Consider the following 23483-nt stretch of genomic DNA (forward strand, 5'->3'; position numbering starts at 1 on the left):
CTGTAGTGTTACTGCCTGATGCACCTCACTCTAGTGCCCACAGGTCGGCCAGCTGCAGGGTCAGAGTACTTCAGCCTTTTCCTCCCTGCAGCGGCCTCTATGCCATCCTGCTCATGTGAAGGTATGATTTTTGTATTCTTTTTTGTGATAACCGTTCTCTCTTTGTTTGCACATAAATATGGCAGCTTACTGACAGATGACAGACTGGACACTTCTTTATTATCTGGCTGACTGTCAAATGGCCAAATCATCACTTTTAAAGCAGTTTTGAGTAGGCTTATATTATTGGTTTATTAAATCCTGTATTACTTTAACTTTTGTCTTTTCCCATCAGAAAACAATGAAAAAAGTGTTTCTAGTATTTTTTTTTTATTATTATTAAGTATTCCTGTAGAAATAATGGAGAGCACACTGACCAAAACGAGAGATTGGTATAAATTCACTTTATTTTTATGAGGTAGAAGATACATAATAGCAGGCTCTGGAAGCAACTGAATCCATGTACCGTTAATATGTAATTAGGATACAAAAAGGGTGACTGTATTCCAGTAAAGTTACAGAAAAAAGATGTAATTAGATACATTCAGTAAAAAAACGGGCTCTTTACTCAAGTGTCCCCTGTTACAGGACACACACACTCATTAAGATTAAACAGAAGTCATCTCATTGATTTTTCTTTTCTCAAGCATTTTTTGCATATGTTAGATATGTTTGCTATTGAGGTAATCCAAAAATAATGCAATGTAATCAGATTACATTACTTTAATATTGTGATACTTGGATTATGGTACTGACTAAATCTTTTAACAGATAATTAACTTTCGGAATACATTTCTAAAAGTAACCCTCCTAACCCTGCATAAAAGTATGAATGAAAGTGCAAATTTGAAATGACAAGATTTTTGCTACGTCTTGCAGTATGAGAAAACTAAACCCTGTGTGAGGGTGAGTAAAACAACATGTTTGCCATTTGGCACATGCAGTTTTAACACGTCATGCTCTCTTCTTCACTGACGACTGACTGCACAGAGCTTATGAGGGGAAGGACTGACGGTGAAGCCCACAGCAGGTGTGAGATCCAGTTCATCCTCTGTAACTCCAGGTGGAGGAGTGAAACAAAGCGCTGGAGGAGAGAGGTGAAGAAAAGGAAGAGCTCCATCTTAGCCAGACTTTCTCCGAGACACACCCTGCGACCTGCAAGAACGAAGAGCCGCAAAATCCACATCCAAAGTTAAGCTGGATCATATCACGATCATTAAATATCTGTAGAGAACAAGCTAATTAAGTTGTTGTACCTGCAGAAAAGGGCATGAAAGCATCTCTCCTGATAAATTTACCATCCTTATCCAGGAAGTGTGAAGGGTTGAAGGTGTGTGGGCTCTCCCATTCGCTCTCATCATACAGGACAGAAGTAAGAAGAGGAAACACAGTCGTCCCCTGTAGGCAAAAGACAAGAGCAGGTATATCTTATAAAATCTCTGAATGAAAGTTTAAAGTATTCCCAGATTGTGGAACAGATGTGAACACCCAACCTCTTTGATAAAGTAGCCCTGGAAGGTGACGTCTCGACTGGTTTTATGAGGAATAGCCATTGGAGCAATGTTGGCCAGTCTCTGTGTCTCATGGATGACGGCCTCGACGTATGGCAGGTTTTTCCTGTCGTCTACCCGGACATGACGGCTCCCTACCACCCTGCTCAGCTCCTCCTGAACCTGGTCTGAACACACAAAAATAATAGATTTAAACTGTCTGCATTCGTTCTAACAAGACTAAGAGTCAAGGCTGCTCTGTGAAGCTGCTCTTTGGCACAGTTTTAGCTTTGAGCTAAATGCTGATGTCGGCATAATCCTCACCCTTCGTTCACATCCACTGACATGGCGATGTTGAGCAGGTTTACCTTGTACATCACTTTAGTTTAGCGTGCTAACATGCCGATTATCACCAAACACGGGCTGTTCGGAGTGTCATCAGTTTTTGCTGGTATTTAGTGTCATGGGTTTCTACTTCCAACTCCTCAAAACATTAAAAAACAATGGCGTAGTCGAAAAATATAGGAACAGTCCATTTTTAAAATAAACTTTACAAGATTATCAAATAGCACTGAGAATTGAGTTTGTCAATAACTTAATATCTTCCAGGCAGAAACAGGCAAAAAAAACCAACCCAAAAACAATCCAATTTGCAGTCTGAGACCTCAATGGATGTTATTTTCTCGATAACCAAACCAAGACTGACCTCACCAGGCCAACATGGCTCCCTTTAAACTAATAGCTTCTCCCCTGGGCGTATTTACTTACATAAGAATATACAATTAACAATATCATCTGGCAGAGAAGACATTTACATTGAACATAAGCATATTTTACACTTCAGTTTTCCACCACTATCTTAACATTTTCCCCATAACCAAAGTTAATGTGCAACAAAATCACAATGAAAAATAATAAAAATATATCTACTGAGCACATGACCCTGTTTTTCTGTGTGTGCATGGGGTCCCATAACTAGCAACACAGTGGAGAAATATGCAGTGTGTGTGTGTGCATGTGTGTGTGCTGCTCCGTCACATCAGTCATTAACCAAGTTTTAAGACAAAGGTTAAAAGATAAGTCGTGGCAATCCAAAAGCTGTTGAAACATTTCTATCCAAACCCCACATGTCAACAAGCCTCCTCTCTCATCTCACCTTGTATATGTGGATTTTTGGCCATGAGCAGCAAACCCCATCTCAATGTTGCTGCTGTAGTGTCAGTGCCAGCTCCGAACAGGTTGGTCACTGTGTATATCAAGTTCGTCTCATTGAAGTGAGAGTCCATAACAAAAGATTCCTGAGAGAATGAACAACCTATTATAAAATAGACAGAATGTGCAACATTGCTGTTGATGTTGCAGCTGAGAAACACAAAAGTCTTACCTCTTCTTTCTGCTGCCGAATCAAAAAACAGTCCACAAGTCCTCTGCACATGTTAGGGTTCAGTGTCTCTTTCAGATGCTTGATTAAATCTTTGACATCTTTGACAGTCATCTCACGATTATTTAACATTTTCTGCCGATTTTTGATCCAACTGAACAGCCTGGGAAACATATTGTAAACCTGCGACACACCAGTAAAAAACACAACAGAGATTACTGAAGACACAACAGCCATGATGAGGAATGATACAGTTGTTCAAATGCTGCGATAGAAACAAAATAACTTCTGTTCATTCTCATTGAGCTGAAGAAAATGTTCAGCCCTCCAGAAATTGTTGTGGTAAGAACATGATTGGGGTCCATTGGATTTGTAAGGCTCTAGGGGGAGGTAGATCTGTGTGTCTTCTGCATAACAGTGAAAAGACTTATTTTTGGACAATGTGGCCTCTCCACCACAGGAGATGGAAGCTGACGATGAGTTGCTATAAAGAGGACCATCATTGAAACTGAATAAAAAGGGACCAGACTTCCACACTTGGAGCAAGCTGTTTTGGCTAAATGGGTTTAGCCGAGGACTCTCACCCAGGAGACTGAGGTTCATGTGCTGTGTCAACATCACCGCCCTCTCCTGGCCCCCTCTGACATATATCAGTTGATTAGCATCAACAACTGCAAATCCTCCACTGCTCCCCTTTCCCAAGGTGTTCCCCAAGTTTCAGTTCTCGACCCCCCTCCTCTTCATCCTTTACATGCTCCCCTCTTGGCCACATAATCCACCGTAATGGACTTCAGCTCTGCTTCTTTGCTGGTGACATCCAGCTCTATATCACCACTAAAGCAATCCCCTCTACCACTCACTCTACTCTGGAAATAGGCTCCAAACCAACTTTCTCAATTTGAAAACGTCTCAAAACTCTCACCAAATCTACCCAAAACTTCTCCCTCATAATAGAAATAGACTGTGCTCACCTTCACTCACGGCCACAACCTCAGCATCATTTTTGACCAACTTTGATCAACATGACAAGCACATCACCAAAAAAACCCCCAGCCTTTTCCCACCTCTTAAACATTGTCAGTCTCCATCCATCCCACTCCTTCTCAGCTGTAAAACTCTAATTCACGCAATCATTACTTCTAATCTGTATCAGATCAGGACTAACCACTGGACCTGGGGGAACAGGGCCGTCTTCATTGCACCTCCCACCCTCTGGAACTCGCTCTTGAAGAAACTCTTGCTCATTATTTTTATCATCATTCTTCTTATTATTGTTATTAATAATAAGTGTCACCAATTCAAAAACCAAATATAAAGTTTACCTGGATTTGTGCTGAGCCAGCAATGCGTATGCTCTCATTGGCTCTTGACACCAAGTTTTTGAACAGGGGGTCACTGTATTCAAACCTACTTCCATACACAATGGCGGAGATGATATTGGATGTTGCATAGTTGACTGGAGATGTAGTATCAAATGGATTCCCTGTAACGTGGCAGTGACAACTTATTAAAGTATAAAGACTACAACACGAAAAGACTACCTGGAAGAAATATCAATAAGCATTATGACAAGACATTGACGTCATCTGTAATCTTTGTATATCAGAACACTTTGTCATGCATTTTCACTCCATATATTGACTCCATACCTTTATGCTCTTCAAACATTTGGATCAGATGGTGGCATTCCTCCAAGATTTTATCCTCAGCCATCCTTTTGCCCATCCCAAAGTCTCTCAGGGTGGTGAGGGCAAAACGTCTCATCTCTTTCCACACTTCTCCATTTGCAAACAGAATCCCTATCAAACATGACATGTGATTGAAAATCAATCTGTACTTGTCATGTACTGTATTTATTATCGTACTTATCAATGATTCAGATGAAAATAAAACAAACGAAAAAGTAAAAGACTGAACACTGGAACAGATAATGACTAGTTGTATGCCTCCGCGCACCAGTCAAGTTGCTGCCCCTGAGCTGTGGGGTGGAATAATTGCCAGAACATTTTTTGCTGAATATTATAATGTAGCAGTGCATTTAACCTCTAACCGTTTGGATATCAAATGTCAATCAAATCATATGAATTTCATAATTTTGTCCTGTCATTTTATCATAATTGTATGAATTCTTGAGTTATGGCCAAAAATGTGTTCACCGTGACGGTCAGCCGTCCCGACCAGAGACTTCAGTGAACTTTCCCCCAGAAAACAGCATCCCTCCCCGCGAGTGAGAGAGTCAGACAGCGTCATGTTTACTGATGGTGTTTCATTGTCATATGTCATTATGTATTTTAGAGCAAAAAATGTAACTGTCACTTTCCAGGATGCACAGTGGGTCAGGATCTCAATCACAACACATTAAAACTGCATCCATATGATTATTAACTGTCAGCAGGTACATGTTTACACAACAGTGTAATATCAAACACATGACAAATACAACATTATTTGTGTTATAACTCTTCAAATCATTTTGCTTTGTACCAATATGTAAAAATTAATGTAAAAGAAGAACATACCATGACCTTCATTAATATCATAAAAGATAGGGGCGATGTCTCTTTCTCCAAACTCTTCTGCATTGCTGACCAGAGCCTCTTTAACAGCCTTGTATCCAGCCAGGACCACCACTTTATTGGTTCCAAAGTACACCGTAAATACAGACCCATACTTCTTTGACAGCTGGAAAGAAACTAAAAATGTTGTAGAATATGTCCGAGATAGATCGACGCGTTACAAAGTAGTGTTGTTGTGCGTCAAGAGTGCTAAACTCACCTCACAGAGGGTTTTGTAGGGCCTCTTGAGATCAAGCTGCAACAGGTTGCCAAGCAGCGGAAGAGGCCACGGTCCTGGAGGCTCCTCCATTTTCTGGGTGATAAAACCATTGGAAAGAAGATGGATAATGAGCAGGAGAACAACAGTCCCCAACAAGGTAGTTGGAGTGGAGAAGAGAAAGGTAATAAAGTCCACCAAAAGAGACATCTTTTCTGCTGTTGAAGGTGATATCTGACTGAGCCTCGCTGCTATGCACTTAAACATACACAACCTGGAATGTGCTTGCAGATATGGTATAGGATTACTAAGTGTCTCCCCGCCCCTTTGGGCTCTCCTGTGAGAGGCAAGTCACATGAGTGAGACAGGTCACACATGTAGAAACACATGGACTCATCCGACAGGTTTTACTTGTCAACCAACAGGCTCAGAGACCATAGTGTTAATGCTAAAGCATCTCTGATTCCAGGTACAGATAATTATAGGTTAAAATGTAGGTCACCTGTGTTGGTTAACAGTCTTTTGGTGTCTTCATAGTTGTACGTCTGTCTTGACCAGCAGTTACTGGCCTTTTTGGCTTGTTACTATAGTGAATGTTTGCAGAGCTCAACATGAAGGCTTGTCCTGGAAATGGGGAAATTTTTCTAGGTCAAGTGGAGGAGAAATGTAGGTGCCCCTCAGGACAAGTTTAAGGTCGTCAACAAAATAATACTTTGTGTCTTAATGAGTCAGGAGTTGATCCAAGTAGAGTAGGAACCACTCAGTTTAATTTCCCAATTAATAAATGTTTCAATGCTGATTTTTTTCTCTTTCAGTTCAGGTTTTTTTCCAATGCCAAAATATACCGTCACTGTAGTTTTACATTGTGATGAAGCACCAGGTCACTCACTATTTGCTAAACCTTTTTTTTTTCAGAAAGGTGGACAAACACTCACAGTTTTCTGTTTTATTTAAATTATAGTTCCAACATCAATCGATAAATACAAATAATTGTACTCAGCACTACAATTTGAGAAGGGGGAAGTTTATTTCTCAAAATATATTAAAAGACATGCTGTGATCAAAGCAATAAACAATTAACAATTAATGTAAATAAAACTTTAAACATTCGTGCCTGAGTCACAGGACATAGAATTTCATCATCAGTGGTGGATGTTGAATGGTGTATACATCAACAGTAGGGCAAGTTTGACAACAGAAATGTCAGAAAATCCACTTTTTAATCCCAAAAGTTAAAATGCAATATTTGAGCTCTCCTCCTGTCAGTAAACATTAGCAGAATCCAGTTTAATTTGAGGTCCTTGTCGAAATCCTCCGGCTACAGAAACCAGTTTTGCTACTTGACAAGGACAAAAGCTGCATATTACTAGTGTGAATACAAGAGTTCTGTTGGGAGGAAAGTGATACCTATAGATATACATGTTCTTCAATATGATTACATCCTAACATTAATATATATATATTGTCCTATGTATGGGTAAGTAAAGCTGGGTCTAACTTAAATTAGGCAACAAGCATATGAACATGAGTCATTTCCAGTTCAATAAAGCAAAATGTATGTATGGTACATCATGGATGCAATTTGATTTGTTAAAAGCAACATATTATGCTCCTTTCCCGCTCTATATTTTTATTCTAGGAATCTACAAGATTAGCTTTGCATGATTGACAGTTCAAAAATTGCGTATGTATCGTATACTGGCCCTTTATGCAGCCCTTCATCCTCTGTGGCCGTTTTAGCTCCTGTCTCTTTATGGCGCCACACCCTAAAAGCCCGCGTTCTTCTGATTAGACAAACTTCAACTATGCAACTAGTCTACTGAAGTTGCAGCTCTCTTAATCAGTGGCGACTGATAGCACACAGCTCATGAGGTGTGGGGGTGAGGGTGAAGCCCACAACTGGTGTGAGATCCAGGTCATCCTCTGTAACTCCAGGTGGAGGAGTGAAACGATAGCGCTGGAGGAGAGAGGTGAAGAAGAGAAAGATCTCCATTCTGGCCAGACTTTCTCCGAGACAAGCCCTGCGACCTGCAAGAACAAACAAGTCGCAACAAGTTAATGCAGATCATATCTTCACAGTTGTTAAATATCAAGCTAATTAAGTTGTTGTACCTGCAGAAAAGGGCATGAAGGCATCTCTTCTGAAAAATTTACCATCCTTATCCAGGAAGTGTGAAGGGTTGAAAGTGTGCGGGCTCTCCCATTCGCTCTCATCATACAGGACAGAAGTGAGAAGAGGAAGCACAGTCGTCCCCTGTAGGCAAAGGAAGAAAGTGGAGTGTATCATGTTAAGTGTCTGAAACAAAGCACTGCTCTCAAGTGTTTTCAGAGAAGCATATAACAAAAACAAATGTGTAGCTTTGGACTGACACGGGCAACTAACCCCTTTGATAAAATAGCCCTGGAAGGTGATGTCTCTGCTGGTTTTGTGAGGAATAGCCATGGGGACGATGTTGGCCAGTCTTTGTGCCTCGTGGATCACAGCGTCAGTGTAGGGCATGTTCTTCCTGTCCTCTACTCGGACCTGACGGCTTCCGACCACCATGCTCAGCTCCTCCTGGACCTGGTCTGAATGCACGTGAAACAGGCGTTAAATCTGATGACCATGAGATGCAACTTTAACTCAAGTTTCATGTGAGGACTACCAACTTAGACAAATATACAGATGTATTTTTGCACCTTGAAAATGAGGATACTTGGCCATGAACAGTAGACACCACTGAAGTGTATTTGCTGTGGTGTCAGTTCCAGCTGCAAACAGATTCATCACACTGTAGAGCAGGTTGTCATCATGATAGAGTGAATCCTTGATTTTAGACTCCTAGTATAAAATGCACAAAAGACAGATTATACTTAATGATTTAAAGCCAAGGAGGGAATTCACTGCAGTTGGGACACCTCACCTCCAGATTCTGCCTACGGGTCAGGAATGCGTCAACGAAGCATCTGCACATCTCCGGGTTCAGGTTCTCCTTCAGATCTGCTATGAGGCTTCTTAAGTCCTGCTTGTTTTCCTCCACATTCCTCATTATATCTCTCCAGTTTTTAAGTAAAGGGCGCAGCCAGGGAAACATGTTGTATAACTGTAATGGAGCACAATAATAACAGTGTAACATAACCGTTGAGGCTCACCTGGTTTCATTAAACCAGTGTTTTTTATTTCCGTTTAGCTAATTATTAACATTATCATATTGTAATCATTGTAGACATTTTCCAGAAACATCTATGCACATTTATATTAATTATAGGGTGATATTACATGTAATGAAACAGAGAAGCTGGGACAATTTTTTGTTGAAAACATTAAAAAAAATGTACTAAAATTACCAACAGAATGAATAAATAGCAATTTTGTCATTCTATGTATTGTGTTGCAGATATATCTACTGTAGGCCCAGGTCCTGCACCAAAGCTCCTGTGCTAGCAGTGTAAACACTAACACTCCCCTGATCCCTGAGCTCCCAGTCTGAACAACTAGCTGCATGGCTAGCTGAGCTAACTAGCTAAGGGCAGCTACAGTTAGAAGCAGTTAGCGGTTACTCTGGTCATATGCTGTCCTCTATTTTGTTTTGAGTATGAATTTTACAGGTGACCAGCTTTTACATATTGCACCTTTAAGGACCTGTAAAATAAAGTTTTACCAAATATTTCTGCGACTACACGGACACAATACTTGATCTCTTGAGTATTATAGTAGTAGTATTGGCAGGTACCAGGATAGAAGCTGATCCTGTTAGACGGATGGTCTCGTGGTCTCTCTCCACCATGGCTTGGAAGACAGGGTCTTTGTATTCAAACCTCTTTCCGAACATGATGGCTGATATTATATTTGAAGATGCATAACTGATTGTCTGGGTGTTGTTGAAGGCTTTACCTGAGAGAAAAATGGTTACAGACAAGAGTTAGATAGAGACTGTAAGATATCGCTAAGGTATGCTCTCATGGAGATAATGTTACCTTCGTATTGTTCAAATCCCTCAATCAGGGAGTGACATTCCTCAATTATTTTCCCTTCAGTAAGCCTTTTGCCCATGCCAAAGTCTCTCAGAGTGGTGAGAGCAAAACGCCTCATTTCTCTCCAAGTGTCACCGTTGGAAAAAATAATCCCTGGAAACAACAGTGGTGACTTGTTTAGACAAGAACAGAAGCAAGTTACAAAAAAAAAAAAAAAAAACTCTTAAGATGTTTTCTCACCATGTTCTTGGTTGAAATCATAGAATATGGGAGTAACCTCCCTGTCTCCAAACTCTTCAGCATGGTTGACCAGAGCCTCTTTGACTGTCCTGTATCCTGCCAGCACCACCACCTTCTTCAGTCCAAAGTAGACTGTGAACACTGGTCCATATGTTCTGGACAGCTACAAAGATGGAGGCAGGTAAAAGTGAGACTCTGATTCTTAGATAATAAATTAAATTTATTAGACTCTTACTTAAAATATTTTTGATTTTGCAAGTAATATAATTACTGAAATACGAATTAAACTGTCTTCTATCAAAGCAATAGAAAGCATCAAGCTGTTTAAGACACACAACTTGTTTCTGACCTCACAGAGACAACTGTCGAGCTTCTTGAGATCCACCTGAAGCAGGTTACCAAGCAGGGGGAGAGGTTTTGGTCCTGGAGGCTCCCTTCTCTCATCGTAGGAGCTGAAGCTGGAGTAAAGAAGATGCAAGACCAGCAGGCCCACAATGGCTACCAGCAGGGTGACTGAGGTGGCGGACTGGAAAAGATCTTCAAACATGATGCTTCAGATACCTGGAGCCAAATAACGTTTTTTACTAAACAGCTGTCCCTCAGAGTGAGCTCAAAGTGCACCTCAGTAAACATTTCTAGACTTCGCAGACTATAGTCCCTCCTTCTTTTAGGGGCCTTCACCAATCCACTCTGAATCACGGTGATTGCACCAATGAAACTCATTCAGTAGATGTTCAGATTCAGTTGGTGTCCTTATTGCATTCTTAACCTTAAACATACAGGCAGAAACCAGTTTTGCTGCTTGACAAAGACCAAGCCGTGCATCAGGTTTACGAGTACATACGTTCTGTTGTGAGTAAACTGATACCTAAATGTTTTTTTCCCAAACCTAAATATATCATCATCATTAGTAGTAGTAGCTGTAGTAATAGTATTAATACATCAAGGTGGTCTAAATTCATTTATTAAGTTTTGCTGCACAGTCACTGCTGTTTGAAATGCATTGTAATGCATGCATTTTTTGTATTGAGTTGAACATCTCTCAGTAATATGGCATATAATAATAATAATCATAATAATAATCATAATAATAATAACCATCAGGTAGTCAGCCAAGGCACATATACATTGGGCCAAATTGTTTAGCGTGTACTCTGGAAAAATGTTACTTAGTCTTCAGCGTAACTTTATATCATAATGTGTTTATTTTCTTACTTGTGTCCATACACCATCATGTCCGTCACTCCCAATAAGTGTCGATACAAAGGTAAAACAAATACAGCCGTGTGATCTTGTCCAAGCACAGTCACAAACTGTTTGCTCTGTTCCCATCAGCAACACCTGTGATTGTGAACTTACATCACCTGTGGCAGCCTCAGCCGTTACCATACAGCCTCCTAGTGCTCAGAAGGAGTATTACATTTAACACAAATAAAATACATGGCTCCTACAGGGGCACTGTGTAGTTTTAGAGAAGAAATTAAAAAATCAGAATTTTAATATTTACAGTATTAATGAGGTAATAATACAAACTCAAACTCACTACATTGCTTTAAAAAACATATATGATTATGACTGCTGTCAGTCGTCATTGAAGAAGAGAGCTGGCGGGACAGCTGGCGTTACTGCATAACTGCAAAGTTAATAATTCACGTTAAACCTGCTCCTGACCAGATTTGGCTGAAAACATAATTGAGCAGGAAAGGAAAAGAACAGATTTAGCAGATGTCTGAAAAAAAAGTCAAACATTTAGTAGACTAAAGGTTGCACTTCAACTTGTCAAAGTGTTCCAGTTGGTGTTCAGCCATTGCAGCCAAGTTTTTTTTGTTCATGGTCAACAAATACAGGAACATTCTGTTTGTATTAATAGGGTCATCTCGGTAGTTGTCCATGTGGATTGTGACAGAATATTGATTTTAAATTGGCTGCGTTGTGCGTTTCTTGTAGCAGCCAGTGATGTAATAACTACAATCAATGTAACGACTGCCAGTAACTTAAAAATGTTTCCATTGTTCATTCATCATCATATTGGCTGGGTTAAAAACAATGATGCAGTGTAACAAATGCTAATGCATGGAAGTTGCACATTTATTTTTTAATAATTATTTGAGTAAAAAATACAAAGTAGTATCAAAGTATACAAACAAGTATCATACACTGTTCATTACAGGTGCACTGTGTAGCTTTGGGGGAGAATTTTTTATCAGAGGAGAAAGATCCTCATCGACTGACCTTAAAGGACAACACAGATTCATACTGTTTCACTCTGTTTATATTTGGCGGACCCTGCCACCTTTCTAGCTTCAAACAGTGTCCTGGTGACCTCATTCTCCTCTGAGAACAGCTTGTTTATTCAGTTAAGGAAAGAATAAATATTTTTTTGACTTTGTATATTTACCTCATCAATATTGTAAATATTAAAATTCTGAGTCTGAATTTCTTCTCCAAAACGACATAGTGCCCCTTTAATAAGAAAAAATATTTATACTTTATATCATATCACAAAATTGAAGACTTGATTTTCAGCCATTATGTTACTTAATGTCCAGCTTTTAACACGCGTAGAGCAGCAGGATGACAAGATAATCTGATAAATGGTGCCACCTTGTAGTTGAAAGTGACTTTGTACAGCGAAATATTCTACACCATGCATCAGTCTTACTCATGTGACCTATTCTCACATCACACTCGTCAATAAAGTCGTATAAACGAATCATCTTCTTCTGAAATAATAGAATAAAAACATCAACTCTTGTTTATACATCAGCATTGATACAAGAGAAAAGCTAGTAGGTAGCAGGTCTAAGGGCTCTGTGGCCCTCTCCTCCTCGCTCTGATCAGTGTTGGCCCCTTGATGATCCCCCTGACTGGAGCCCTCATCTGTGCTCGCAGTGGAGACCTCAGACCAATGCCTGGGGGGAACCTCTGTACAGGCCGCTTTGGTGGAGTGAATCTGCCAGCCTTGAGTTCGTCCACAAAACCCTCCACGCCGTCAAACTTTGACGTGAGCTTTCCCAGCTCGTCTTTTAGGGCATTGAACTGCCTGTAGAGGTCCCCCAGAGCATCTGACAGAGGCTGGATCCTGGATGGACACGTGCAAAGAGATTTGGGAAAGTTCAAAATAGTAAATGATCTCATTGGCACTGTAATGTTCCCTGAGCTCACATGTAATAGGAACATTGTTTATTGGGAAAAACACAACCAAGAGGAGAACCAAGTCAACTTTGCAATGCGAACATGAAAGTCTCAATGTGCTGTTTAAGCAGGAACAGTCCCATCATCTGCAGGAAACATCGGGATAACAGACATAACAACTGAATCTCTTCAAATGAGATTAAAAATAGCTGATTTTTGGCCCAAGTTTGGAAAAGGACACGAACCTGCTGTCAAAATGAAATGTTAACTCTAACATGCTCTTAGCTGTTTGTATCACCGTCTCTAAGAGAAGAGGTTTGTGACTTGTAGTAATATCTGCCAGAAACACGGAATCCATTCAGAAACATTTCCCGTCTTCTTCTGGCACATCCTCCGAAGTGAGATCAGTTAAAAAGTCGAGTGAACCGGAACAATCATGGATCACATTACAAGCTGGTCATGTGCAGAGCAAAGGAAGTTACATAATATCTAATTTCATATGACTGTGAGTGAACAATAAAATATTCACTGACGTAACTTGCTGCTGTTATTCTCCTCTCTCTTACTCAACATCTTGACTCTATTTTCTTGTTCTTGCTTCTTCGTCTAACGTCACCACAATTTAGAGTCAGAAGTCAGTGCGACCCACCTGTTGTACTCAGGCAGGACAGAGGCGTGGTCATTGATCAGCAGGTCTTTCACTTGGGTTACAATAGCAAATTTCCAGTTGTCCAGCACCTGGGTCAGGTTGGAGCAAGTCTTTCCGTTGGTGTCTTCTGCTGAAGACAGAAATGTATATTTATAGGTGCATGCAGCCTTTTATTTAACCTGAAAAAGATCTTATTTGAGTGCTTTTGAAATGAAACGTTTCTCATAATTGTGGGAAATCATGTCGTCCCTGACCTTTAGGGTCCCAGCGTGAAGTTTCCTGTTTCCATTTCTGAGCTCCACATGTTAAGGTCATGCTCAGAAGGACCAGAATCCCCTTCATCTTCATCTTCCTCACCTGACCAGAACAGAAAAATGATAAAAATGAGGTTGCTGCTGAGAAACAAGTGTACAGAAAAGTGATGCCAGGAAAGTTTAGGCCACTTACACCATGGCAAAAAATTCCACTTACGTTCCAATTCCACTTAATATATTTAATAATCTGCACATGTACCAATGTGTTAAATTAACGTCCATCTTTGGACTTGCACATTTTTGTACATTCCTGTAGATACGCCGCAACATCCTTATCCCTACAAACTGAATATCGTTTTAATTGGACTCAATCTTGCAACTAATGCAATTAAAATAATACTTAAATATGACCTAAAACTTAAATAATACTGTGAACTTCTGCACATTCCTTGGACAATATTTGTACAACTCTTTTATTTAAATAGTCACATTATAAATACTTGTTACTTTTATCACTGTTGTTTCTATTACTATCATAATAATTTTACTACTCTCAATTCTTTATTTTCAGTCTTATTTTTCTATTAATGGTCATTGACTTAAAGAAAGAACTGCATTTATTCTTTTCCCACTCCTTTTTCTAGTATTATCTTTATTGCTATGCACCGCCAAACCAAAACAATTCCTTGTGTTAAAAAAAAAGTACTTGGCAATAAACACAAATCTGATTCTTTTTTTATTTTACTGGGAAAACAAGACTTTGTCCCTCATTTCTGATATAAGACATGCATACATATACTTGAGGAAATTTAATTTTCACTTCTAGCTTCATGCTGTTTCACTGTTCTGTACAGTAGGCGAATCACTAAACAAAGGATATAATTAGTTTTAATACCTGTGAAGTGATGCCAGAAGTCTTTCCAGGTGAAAAAAGCAGCACGCACTCTGCGCTACGATCCTTCAACAGTGACACACTGAGAAAACATGACCTGGCCAGCACCCTCTTATAACTGCCTCCCCAATCTGCACGGGCTGTTCCCCCCACCTGCTCCCACCCACTCCAGTGATGCAGCAATAACACACTCTGTTGCATGCGCAGACACACTGAGAGGGCAAATCTCCCCAAACACATGCAGACACACATGCTTTCTGCTACAGCCTCCGATTTGTGTTTTGCAGAAGGTGCATCTACGATAATGATTAATAACCCACAGAGGCTGAATGGGAGGTCCTGATAATCCCCTAACTGTACTCCCTGTATCCCCCACATCTGGGGGTGGTGGAGGGCAACTGCACTCCCTATGGGCTCTGATCCAGAGGAGGTGTTTGATGTAGCCATGTGGCTCCAGCATAGCATTCTTACTGCCTACTGTAATACAATCTGCTCAACATCTGGGCTACGACAGACCCAGCCAGTCACTTTAACTGTCAAGAGTGATGAAGCTGAATATAAACATATGAAACTTTAAATGTAAATCATTTTAACAGTCTTAGCAACCCAACGTACACAATGTGCGTTTCTGCAATCATGGATATGCTGAACCTTTACATTTCTTTATGTTGCAACTTTATGTTTCTTTAAGTTCAATGTTCTGTTTCACGTTGTGACAACACTGTGCTTATGATCAGGTGAGGTTAAGGCACAAAAAACACTCGATATGGTTAGGAATAGATCATGTTTTGGCGTAAGAATACCTGGTTCTGTCCCCACAAACGCAGCTGGAAAATTACCCAATGTCATGTTACACTACAAATATCAAATGGTTAGATGCTTGCTACTGTTTTAAAACACAGTCTTGAGCGATGGTCCCTAGGGGGCTGCCTCCTCTCCCCAACAGCTCATATACAACCTTGTATATTCTGGTGAATGTGTGCATTTTAGCCAGTGGTATGTTTGAGGGGGCAGGGACGAAAAACTAAAAAGGGCACCAGTGTACAGAAAGGGCCCTGTAGGGGCACTCTAGAGGACACTTTATCATGTTTTATCTACCTACTATTGTGTGGTAATTAGAAAAATACACATCCTCTAAGTGATTTCATCACCCCTAGACTACCGACATCCCTAACTCGAATAAGCTGTTGTATGATTTAGGAAATCGCTTGACTAAGTTTGACATTAATCCACCCTCGATGGTGCTTGTTAATAAAACTGTTGATGGGGGTTGAAGCAACACATCTTTCATTTTATTCCTGAAACAGATTTCTTCAATCTATAATCCTGGATGGCTTTGGGAAGTGCAAATGCAGCTGGACGTCAAAGAAAGATACATATCACCGGATTAAAATTTCCTTCATTTTGAAATACCGGGCAAATGGAGCACTTTTTCCTTGTCATCTCCGAAATGAAATACCTTTTGTTGCAAGGAATTCTAGCTCTGATCTCTTCCAAATCAGCTCCTTCTTCCTTAATACTGCTGCATCCTGTGCTGATGTCTGCAGACAGAACGGATAAATCGCATGAGGTTTTCATCACTGCTGAAAAGGAATCTGAGTGGGCAGCGGTCCCTGCCATCTGCACCAACTTTAAACTCATAGAGATATTACTGCATGCTGTAAGTTTGATGAACATCATGCCATCTCTACCGTATGTCTTCAATGCTGACAACACTACAGAATGAGCTGGATTTTATTCAAACAGTGGGAATCCCCACGAGAGACTTAAAAACAAGGCAACAGTGAGATTTGTAAAAGAAGAACTCAACTGACACCCAACTGATAATCCATCCTGTCAACAACCAGTCACAGTTAATTATTTGGTTTGAAATGTTTTCATTACATTTTCCATGATTTGAGTTGGTCGTGGTGTATCTTTCTATCATCAGAGACTGAAGACAGACTGAAGTTTATTGTTCCCCCAGCTTATTATTTTCCACTACATCAGTGGAAATGTGCAGTAGCAGCAGAGCAGTAGGAGAAGGTATCGAGGTAAGTAACATTGAGCAACACCTCCAGGTAGAAATACTCCAATACAAGTACAAGGCATGCATTCTTTACTTTATCAACATACAAATACAAAACAATCAGCTGAAAGAGGAATCATAAGTAAGTAAACTACTCATTATGGCCTCGGTCACTGTTGTGTTCCCAGTTGCAAAAATAAAATGTTGGCATTTCTGCAAACCACTGATATGTTCACATTGAACCTAAAGAAATGTAAAGTTTCAACATATCCAGGGTTTGCAGAAACGTACATCACCAGCATTTATTGTGGCGATTGGGTTGCAGGTTGCATTTTATGTTGATGGCAAATTTACTTACTTAAACTACTGAGGAGTGAGTCAGGGACAACTTGATAGTTACTGAATTGTTAATGTGTAATTTCTGAATAGCTGATTCAAGGACTATATAGTAGATAATTATGAGTTACTGGAAAGTAAGAGACTGGTAGATACAACATTAATGAATCATTAGGTAATGATTAGTTCATTAATATCTATGAATTAACATACTGACTACTTTCCTCATGATTTGTTCCTGATTATCTGTGAACCAACTGCTGAATGGCACAAACTACTGACAACTCATTAATTACTAATTACTGAATCATTAGTTACTCTGTGCACCTTCAATTAAAGTGAAACATTATACTGAGTAGTTACCAAGTAGACTCACTTAATACTAATGACTTAATCATTTGTTACTCTTTCGAATTATGTGATACATACAGTAGTTACTAAGTAGTTACTGAGTAGCTACTAAGTAGTCCCTCATTAGTTATGATTATGACATATAAGTTCACTTGAAGATACACAAAAAGTAACTAATGTGTAAGGTATTTAAGGTATTTTTACTGTTTATGTTTGATATGTTAGGTTCATTCATGAATATACATTTTTAATCTTCACAGTAAGATAAATGTGTGGTGGGGAGTATTATATTTGCCCTTGAAATGTAGCAAAGTAGGAGCATAAAGTAGCATAAAATGGAAATTAAGTAGCTCAAGTAAATGTTCATGGTTGCTTTCCAACACTGCTTCTGTTTCGATTAGCAGAGCAGTGAAAACAGGTACCGCCTAAGTGTATATCCATACATGCACACTACCTCACACAATGATCTGCACTGCCAAGAAGGAAAAACTCTGTACTCCTGTGAAAACTATTATAGACTACGCACACACAGTCTTCTGGGAGGTCAGTGATGAGCGTAACAAAATGTACTAATTTGTTTTTCTGTTCATACACACTAATATGGAAACAGATTTTAGTCAGCACTGATGATGCCCAGCCCTTTAAGCCTTACAGCTCCATCTGGACTCCACCAGCAGTCAGTAGACTGACTTCCTTCCAGCTGCCTGCAGCTCCGTCCAGCTCAGCCAGAGGAAAGAATGAGAGCAGCGGGCCTGCAGAGCCAGAGAGTGAGATAACCAGGCCGATCCCTGCCTGGTTTTTAACTCACTGTCCCATTTGCTCCCTCCTATGCTACTTGTTATTGACTCACAGCAGCACATCACTTCATAATGACTTTATCAGAGCGATATTAGGAGGATAGTTCAACTATATTTTACAGCAGCTCTTATATCTAAAAAAACTACGCCAAACAGAAGGTGCACCATGAGACTTACATGTTCCCTACTGAGTCACATGAATGCGATTTTTTTATAGAGGGAGACAGATGACCATGAGGATGCTCAGTTGAGATTTGTTGATATCAATAACAAATGTGAGTTTTGTAAAAATAAAGAAGAAACAACTAAACATCTGTTTTATGAATATCATTGCAGATCAGGATTTTGGAGGAAAAATGGAAGACTATATCGGCACCTAAACCAATGAATAACTTAAACTGGAAGCCAAGGATGTAAAGAAAACTCATAAAGTTCAGCAGTGCTGTTAACTCATTCATTTCACTGAGGAAATTTCACATTTATAAAAACAAGTTTTCAAGGTCTCGCCCATCGCTTGAACCCTTCAGGATGGGATTTAAGAAATACTTTGAGCCTTTCCAAATTATAAATGCGCTGATGCAGTCAGTATGTTACAAGAACTTTTTAGAGAAATTAGATTTTGGTTGGTTTTGTTAGATCAGTTATTTCATTTAGATTTATTTATCATTATTACTTATGTCCTGTTGCCAACTTGAAGTCAAGTAATTCATTTCCTGTCAAGTCAAGCTGTAAGTCGTTAGAACCGTGACTTGACTTGACTCGAGTCCACATCTCTGGTCAGATCACATCGTGCATCACAACCTAATATTTAGTCGTTCGTGAGAATTTTAATAACATTTACTTGAGTGACTTTACTCAAAACATGATCATGAAATGATTTTGTTGGATGCTGGGGCTAAACGGTGGAACAGGCAAACACAGCATAATAACAACACCATGTTGGAGAGAGTTGCATGGTGATTTTTGTTTCTGCTAAAACACAGTGAGCCAGGCTGGAGCCTGTAATATGCAACATTAACAAGCCTGGATCGCCTTCTCCCTTCTCCATCAAAGAAAGGTGCTGTCTGTGATCAAAGCAAAATGTTTTTCTGTTTGCACTCCAGTCATTCATACATATTCATGTTTCATGTGCGTGATTATATCATTATTATTAGCCTTTCTGCTGTTTTTCAACACACAAGACAAGCCTGGATTTTTTTAAAAAATTCTGTTGAGATGGATGGTGGAAACTTTGGTTGGTCGTCTTCTTCCAGCTGGCAAAAAACATCCCAGTCCACAACACCGGGGCCAGCTGATCTGTTCTTCTAAGCCAAACAGCTTCAACTGTGTGAGCAATGAAAGTGAGACATATTTGACTAAATAGCTCACATGAGAACAATTAGGAAAATATGTTTCTAGAACTGGATCTGAGTCTGTAAATATTATGGTCTGGCTAATAAACATGACGCTGAACTACATATGGATAGTTAGGACAAAAAATATTAGGAATCTACCTGAATTTACACCTGACCAAGGCGGAGTTTGGGTGAGCTCAGATCTTTATATTATTTTATATTATTATATTGTCTTTTATAGTCTTGTCTCCAAATAGTAGGCATAAACAAGAATATTACATATACACATCCAAACATGGGAAGCAAATGCAGGGCCCAGATCAGATACAAGATAATGCAGAGTCACGAGGATAATTGCAAAAGTGATCATTTCTTTATTGAAAATCCACACCTATAAATCACATTCATTACAGTCTAATTTATAAGACAGGGCTAAACAAAGGCATCAGACATACCAAGCACATAGAGACATGTCTATCATGTAATTGTCAGGCCTGATTTCGCTACAAACTCCACTTCTTTTGGCCACAGTTGTGATAATTACGTAACAACAAACGCTAAACTTTCTAAGACACATACCTTTGCTATAATTGTGTGTATCTGCATATTATGACCGTTTAATCCGGAGAAAATCAGACGTTTAAACGATACCGCTCAACGGGCTGCTGTGCGCGGGAATCAGATTCTGGCAGACGATCACTTCTTGGCACGACACCTGTCGGAACTCGTAGTTAACCCGTAGTGGTTGTTAAGCTGTTCTCCTTAATTTGTGGGTTGTTGGAAGTTTAGGAAGGTGAGTGTTAATCGGTTTGTGTGTGCATTACCTGTGGGAATTTTCCCTGGTAGGTTGAGCGGCGTCTCCCCTTTGGGTTTCGTCGGTGGGGGGTTGTTAGTGTTGGGGTACAGCGGTGAAGAGCTTCCTTTACCCTTTGCCCTGAATTTGCTCGGGAGCACTGTCCGTGGCTTCGGGGTTGTTGCCAGTTTTCTGGTCGCTTCTCTTGGGCCAGCGGGCTCTAGTCCATAAGTAGCCTACCCGCCGCTACGCCTCATGAAGACTAGGGGGGGAGCAAGCTTTTGGTTAGGTAGTTAGTTAGCTGGGAAACTCCGAGTGGAGGCTGCTTGTTCCTCCAGAAGTAAGTAGAAAAACAAAAAAGCTGGCTTTAATGACGCAAAGCCACATTTAAAAAAACCCAAAATCAATGGCAGGCAACAAAATCAAGAAACCAAGTGCAAGAAATAAACAAAGTCCTACCCAGGATAATACAAATAAAACGCAGCTAGGACACAAGGACCAAACAGGACTGGGAAACATACACATGCAGTGGAACGGACAAAGAGTGAGGGAAAACACTGACTTAAAAGATTAACTGTGAACCACAGGTGAACAGGAGAAAGGGTGTGAAAAAGACAAAGACAGGAAGTGTGAAGCAAAACACAACACATGACACCCATGAGGAGAGAACCTACAAAACAAAACAGGAAAATGACTGAACTGACCACCTGACTCTTTCTGCAAGCGCCACCATCAGGTCAAAATGTGAATTTGTCCAATTCTTTGGTTTATGACAAAATACTGTAGCTGTACTTTATTGCTAATTAGCACATGTTAGCCTGCTAACACACTAATCTAAAATGATGCACATGGTTAACATACCTGCTAACCATTAGCTTGTAAGCACTGTCCTTGGCGTTAGCATTTACCTTGAAGCACTGCTGCGCCTACGTGAGCCTCACAGAACTGTTTGCCTTGTTTCTGCTGTAGTTTCCTGTTAATCATCTCATGACTCCAAAGATTTGGCTGAAGTTTATAGCTGATCTTTAACTAAAAAGTCAGATCTGCACATATTCAATTAACAGTTATTTTGGTTTGTTTTTGATTTCAGAAACACATACCACTTTCTCTTTAACTGTACACTTAAGCTTTCCAAGTGCAGTCATTTTGGTACATAAAATCTTGACATCTAAGTGGTTTTTGAATGAACCTCACATCAAAAGTCTCTTGTTCTAGTCAGTGCGAGTGAGTCTGTAATACATGCTCTGATAGCCGTAATCCCCTAACTGTGACTCTCACATGATGAAGAAATCCTGCGCCTCGCAGCAGCCAGAGGCTAAACTCTGCATGGTTTCTCCTCCTCAGCTCACATGCTCCGCTGTACATACTGTAGTGAATGCTCCCCCTAAGCTGTACTTTAGCTTGGGTCACTCTGAGTTGCTAAAAGCACAGGGAGAGTTGTCTCCCTGCAGTGGCTGACAACATGAGGAGATATTTGGGGATAAAAAGGTTTCCTTTGCCGTGGTTGCGGAGGGACACCACGCTGAACGAGTCCAGTCCACTCATACCAAAGGTAAGGGGTCACTTTGGAGCGTCTGTCTTGTTTCGTTAAGTTCTGTTCTGAATAATGAGTACCTCTCTGTGTTGAGTAAATGTTTAAGTTGGCACTATGAACCGTGGTATTTAGTAAATATCCTGTGTTTTCAAAGGCAGGCTCCGCAAAAGAAGATGCTGAGGAGCCTGGTCATGTCACCACTGATTTGCACCAAACGGATCCAAACGATAGACAGGACAACGACAGCCCTGTATTCGGAAGAGTCCAACCCCTCTACAGATACACTTTTATGGACTATTTCCTAAAATACTTCCTGTTCCTATGCAATCTGACGTTCACAATTCTGGGCCTGGTGGTTCTTGGTCTGGGCATGTGGGGTCTCATCAGCAAAGAGTCGTTTGCTCAGGAGAAGATCGGCAGTATCGGCACCGACCCGATGCTGATACTTGTGTCTCTGGGCTTCGTGTTGACTCTGCTCTGCCTGTCAGGCTGCGTGGGCGCCCTACGTGAGAACTGCTCCTTACTGAAGCTGTTTACCACAGCGGTGCTGGTGCTCATCACAGCCCAGGTGCTGGCTGCCATTTTGGCCTACAGTCTACAAGATCAAGTCGGAGGCTACCTGCGGTCGGGGATGCTGTCCGCCATGGTGCGCTACCAGGATGATCTGGATCTGAGGTTCATCGTGGACGAGATTCAGTCGAATCTGCAGTGCTGCGGGGCAGAAAACTACCGCGACTGGGAGATCAACATGTGAGTAAAGGGTGACGAAGTTGGATATTTATAAATAAGTACATCGTGAATAATTGGTCATGATGCAGGAATGCTTTGAAGAAGTAAATATTTCCCTCTCCCCAGATATTACAACTGCTCAGCTCCAGGAGTGCTGGCCTGCGGCGTCCCTGCGACGTGCTGTGTGGACCCTCTGGAGAACGGCACGGTGTGGAACTCTCAGTGTGGCGTCGGAGCCCAGCAGCTGGATGAGTTTACCGCTCAGAGTGTGATCTTCCTGGGCGGCTGTCTCGGGGGAATCTCTCGCTGGATCGAGCAGCACCAGGGCCTGATAGGAACAGTTGGAGTTGTTGTGCTGGGGGTCCAGGTTCTGACTCTGTTTATTTCCACACGACTGCTCGAAAGCATCCAGTGGCATAAATTTTACATGTAACATAAGGTGATGAATATATTGTGTGTTGATATTTATTATGTGCTAAGTGCTTTTGGATCGCCACCTTGTAAACAAACTGTAAAGAGCGACCAAACAAGAAGAAAATTCCTCATTCAGCTTGACTGCAAAGAACTCGGACGACTGCGCCTGTTTTGCCGGTCGAAGTGATAAATAACTCTTCATTATATGGACGCAAATCAAATTCCAGCATTAAACATCAAGGTGACAGACTAAGGTGCATTATTCGGCTGGCATAACTCCATGTTTTGATTATTTGAATGTAAAGAATGTAAAAATATGGAGTGCACTTTCTTTTCATTCTTTCTTACAGCCATCAGGGGGCAACTCCACTGAAAACAGGT

The 23483-nt window shown here is 40.5% G+C and overlaps 2 protein-coding genes and 1 pseudogene across 3 annotated transcripts; 1 reads left to right on the forward strand and 2 right to left on the reverse strand.

The window, feature by feature from the left end:
• Positions 1–433: 433 nt before the first annotated feature.
• Positions 434–11815, reverse strand: LOC311268501 (annotated as a pseudogene). The gene is made up of 19 exons (XR_014624911.1): positions 11092–11815; positions 10226–10437; positions 9640–10039; positions 9396–9556; positions 8586–8765; positions 8362–8503; positions 8066–8250; positions 7795–7936; positions 7534–7710; positions 5991–6019; positions 5686–5940; positions 5430–5592; positions 4560–4709; positions 4233–4393; positions 2914–3093; positions 2686–2827; positions 1533–1717; positions 1296–1437; positions 434–1194 (listed from the first exon to the last, which is right to left on the reverse strand). The product of XR_014624911.1 is annotated as an uncharacterized misc_RNA (transcript).
• A 138-nt stretch (positions 11816–11953) lies between these two features.
• On the reverse strand, positions 11954–14913 carry LOC311267700 (uncharacterized protein). The gene is made up of 4 exons (XM_084370921.1): positions 14810–14913; positions 13915–14017; positions 13661–13790; positions 11954–12958 (listed from the first exon to the last, which is right to left on the reverse strand). The coding sequence occupies exons 2-4, from the start codon at positions 14006–14008 to the stop codon at positions 12679–12681; spliced, it is 504 nt and encodes a 167-aa protein (XP_084227047.1). The 5' UTR covers positions 14009–14017; positions 14810–14913; the 3' UTR covers positions 11954–12678.
• Positions 14914–21887: 6974 nt separating this feature from the next.
• tspan10 (tetraspanin 10) lies at positions 21888–23419 on the forward strand (the record flags this gene model as incomplete). The annotated part of the gene is made up of 3 exons (XM_084370861.1): positions 21888–21977; positions 22114–22709; positions 22815–23419. 3 exons carry the CDS (start codon positions 21888–21890, stop codon positions 23119–23121), a joined length of 993 nt encoding a protein of 330 aa, XP_084226987.1. The 3' UTR covers positions 23122–23419.
• Positions 23420–23483: the final 64 nt, after the last annotated feature.

The sequence above is a fragment of the Pagrus pagrus genome (assembly GCF_965226575.1).
Source record: "Pagrus pagrus genome assembly, chromosome: 13".
NCBI classification, from domain to species: Eukaryota; Metazoa; Chordata; class Actinopteri; order Spariformes; family Sparidae; genus Pagrus; species Pagrus pagrus.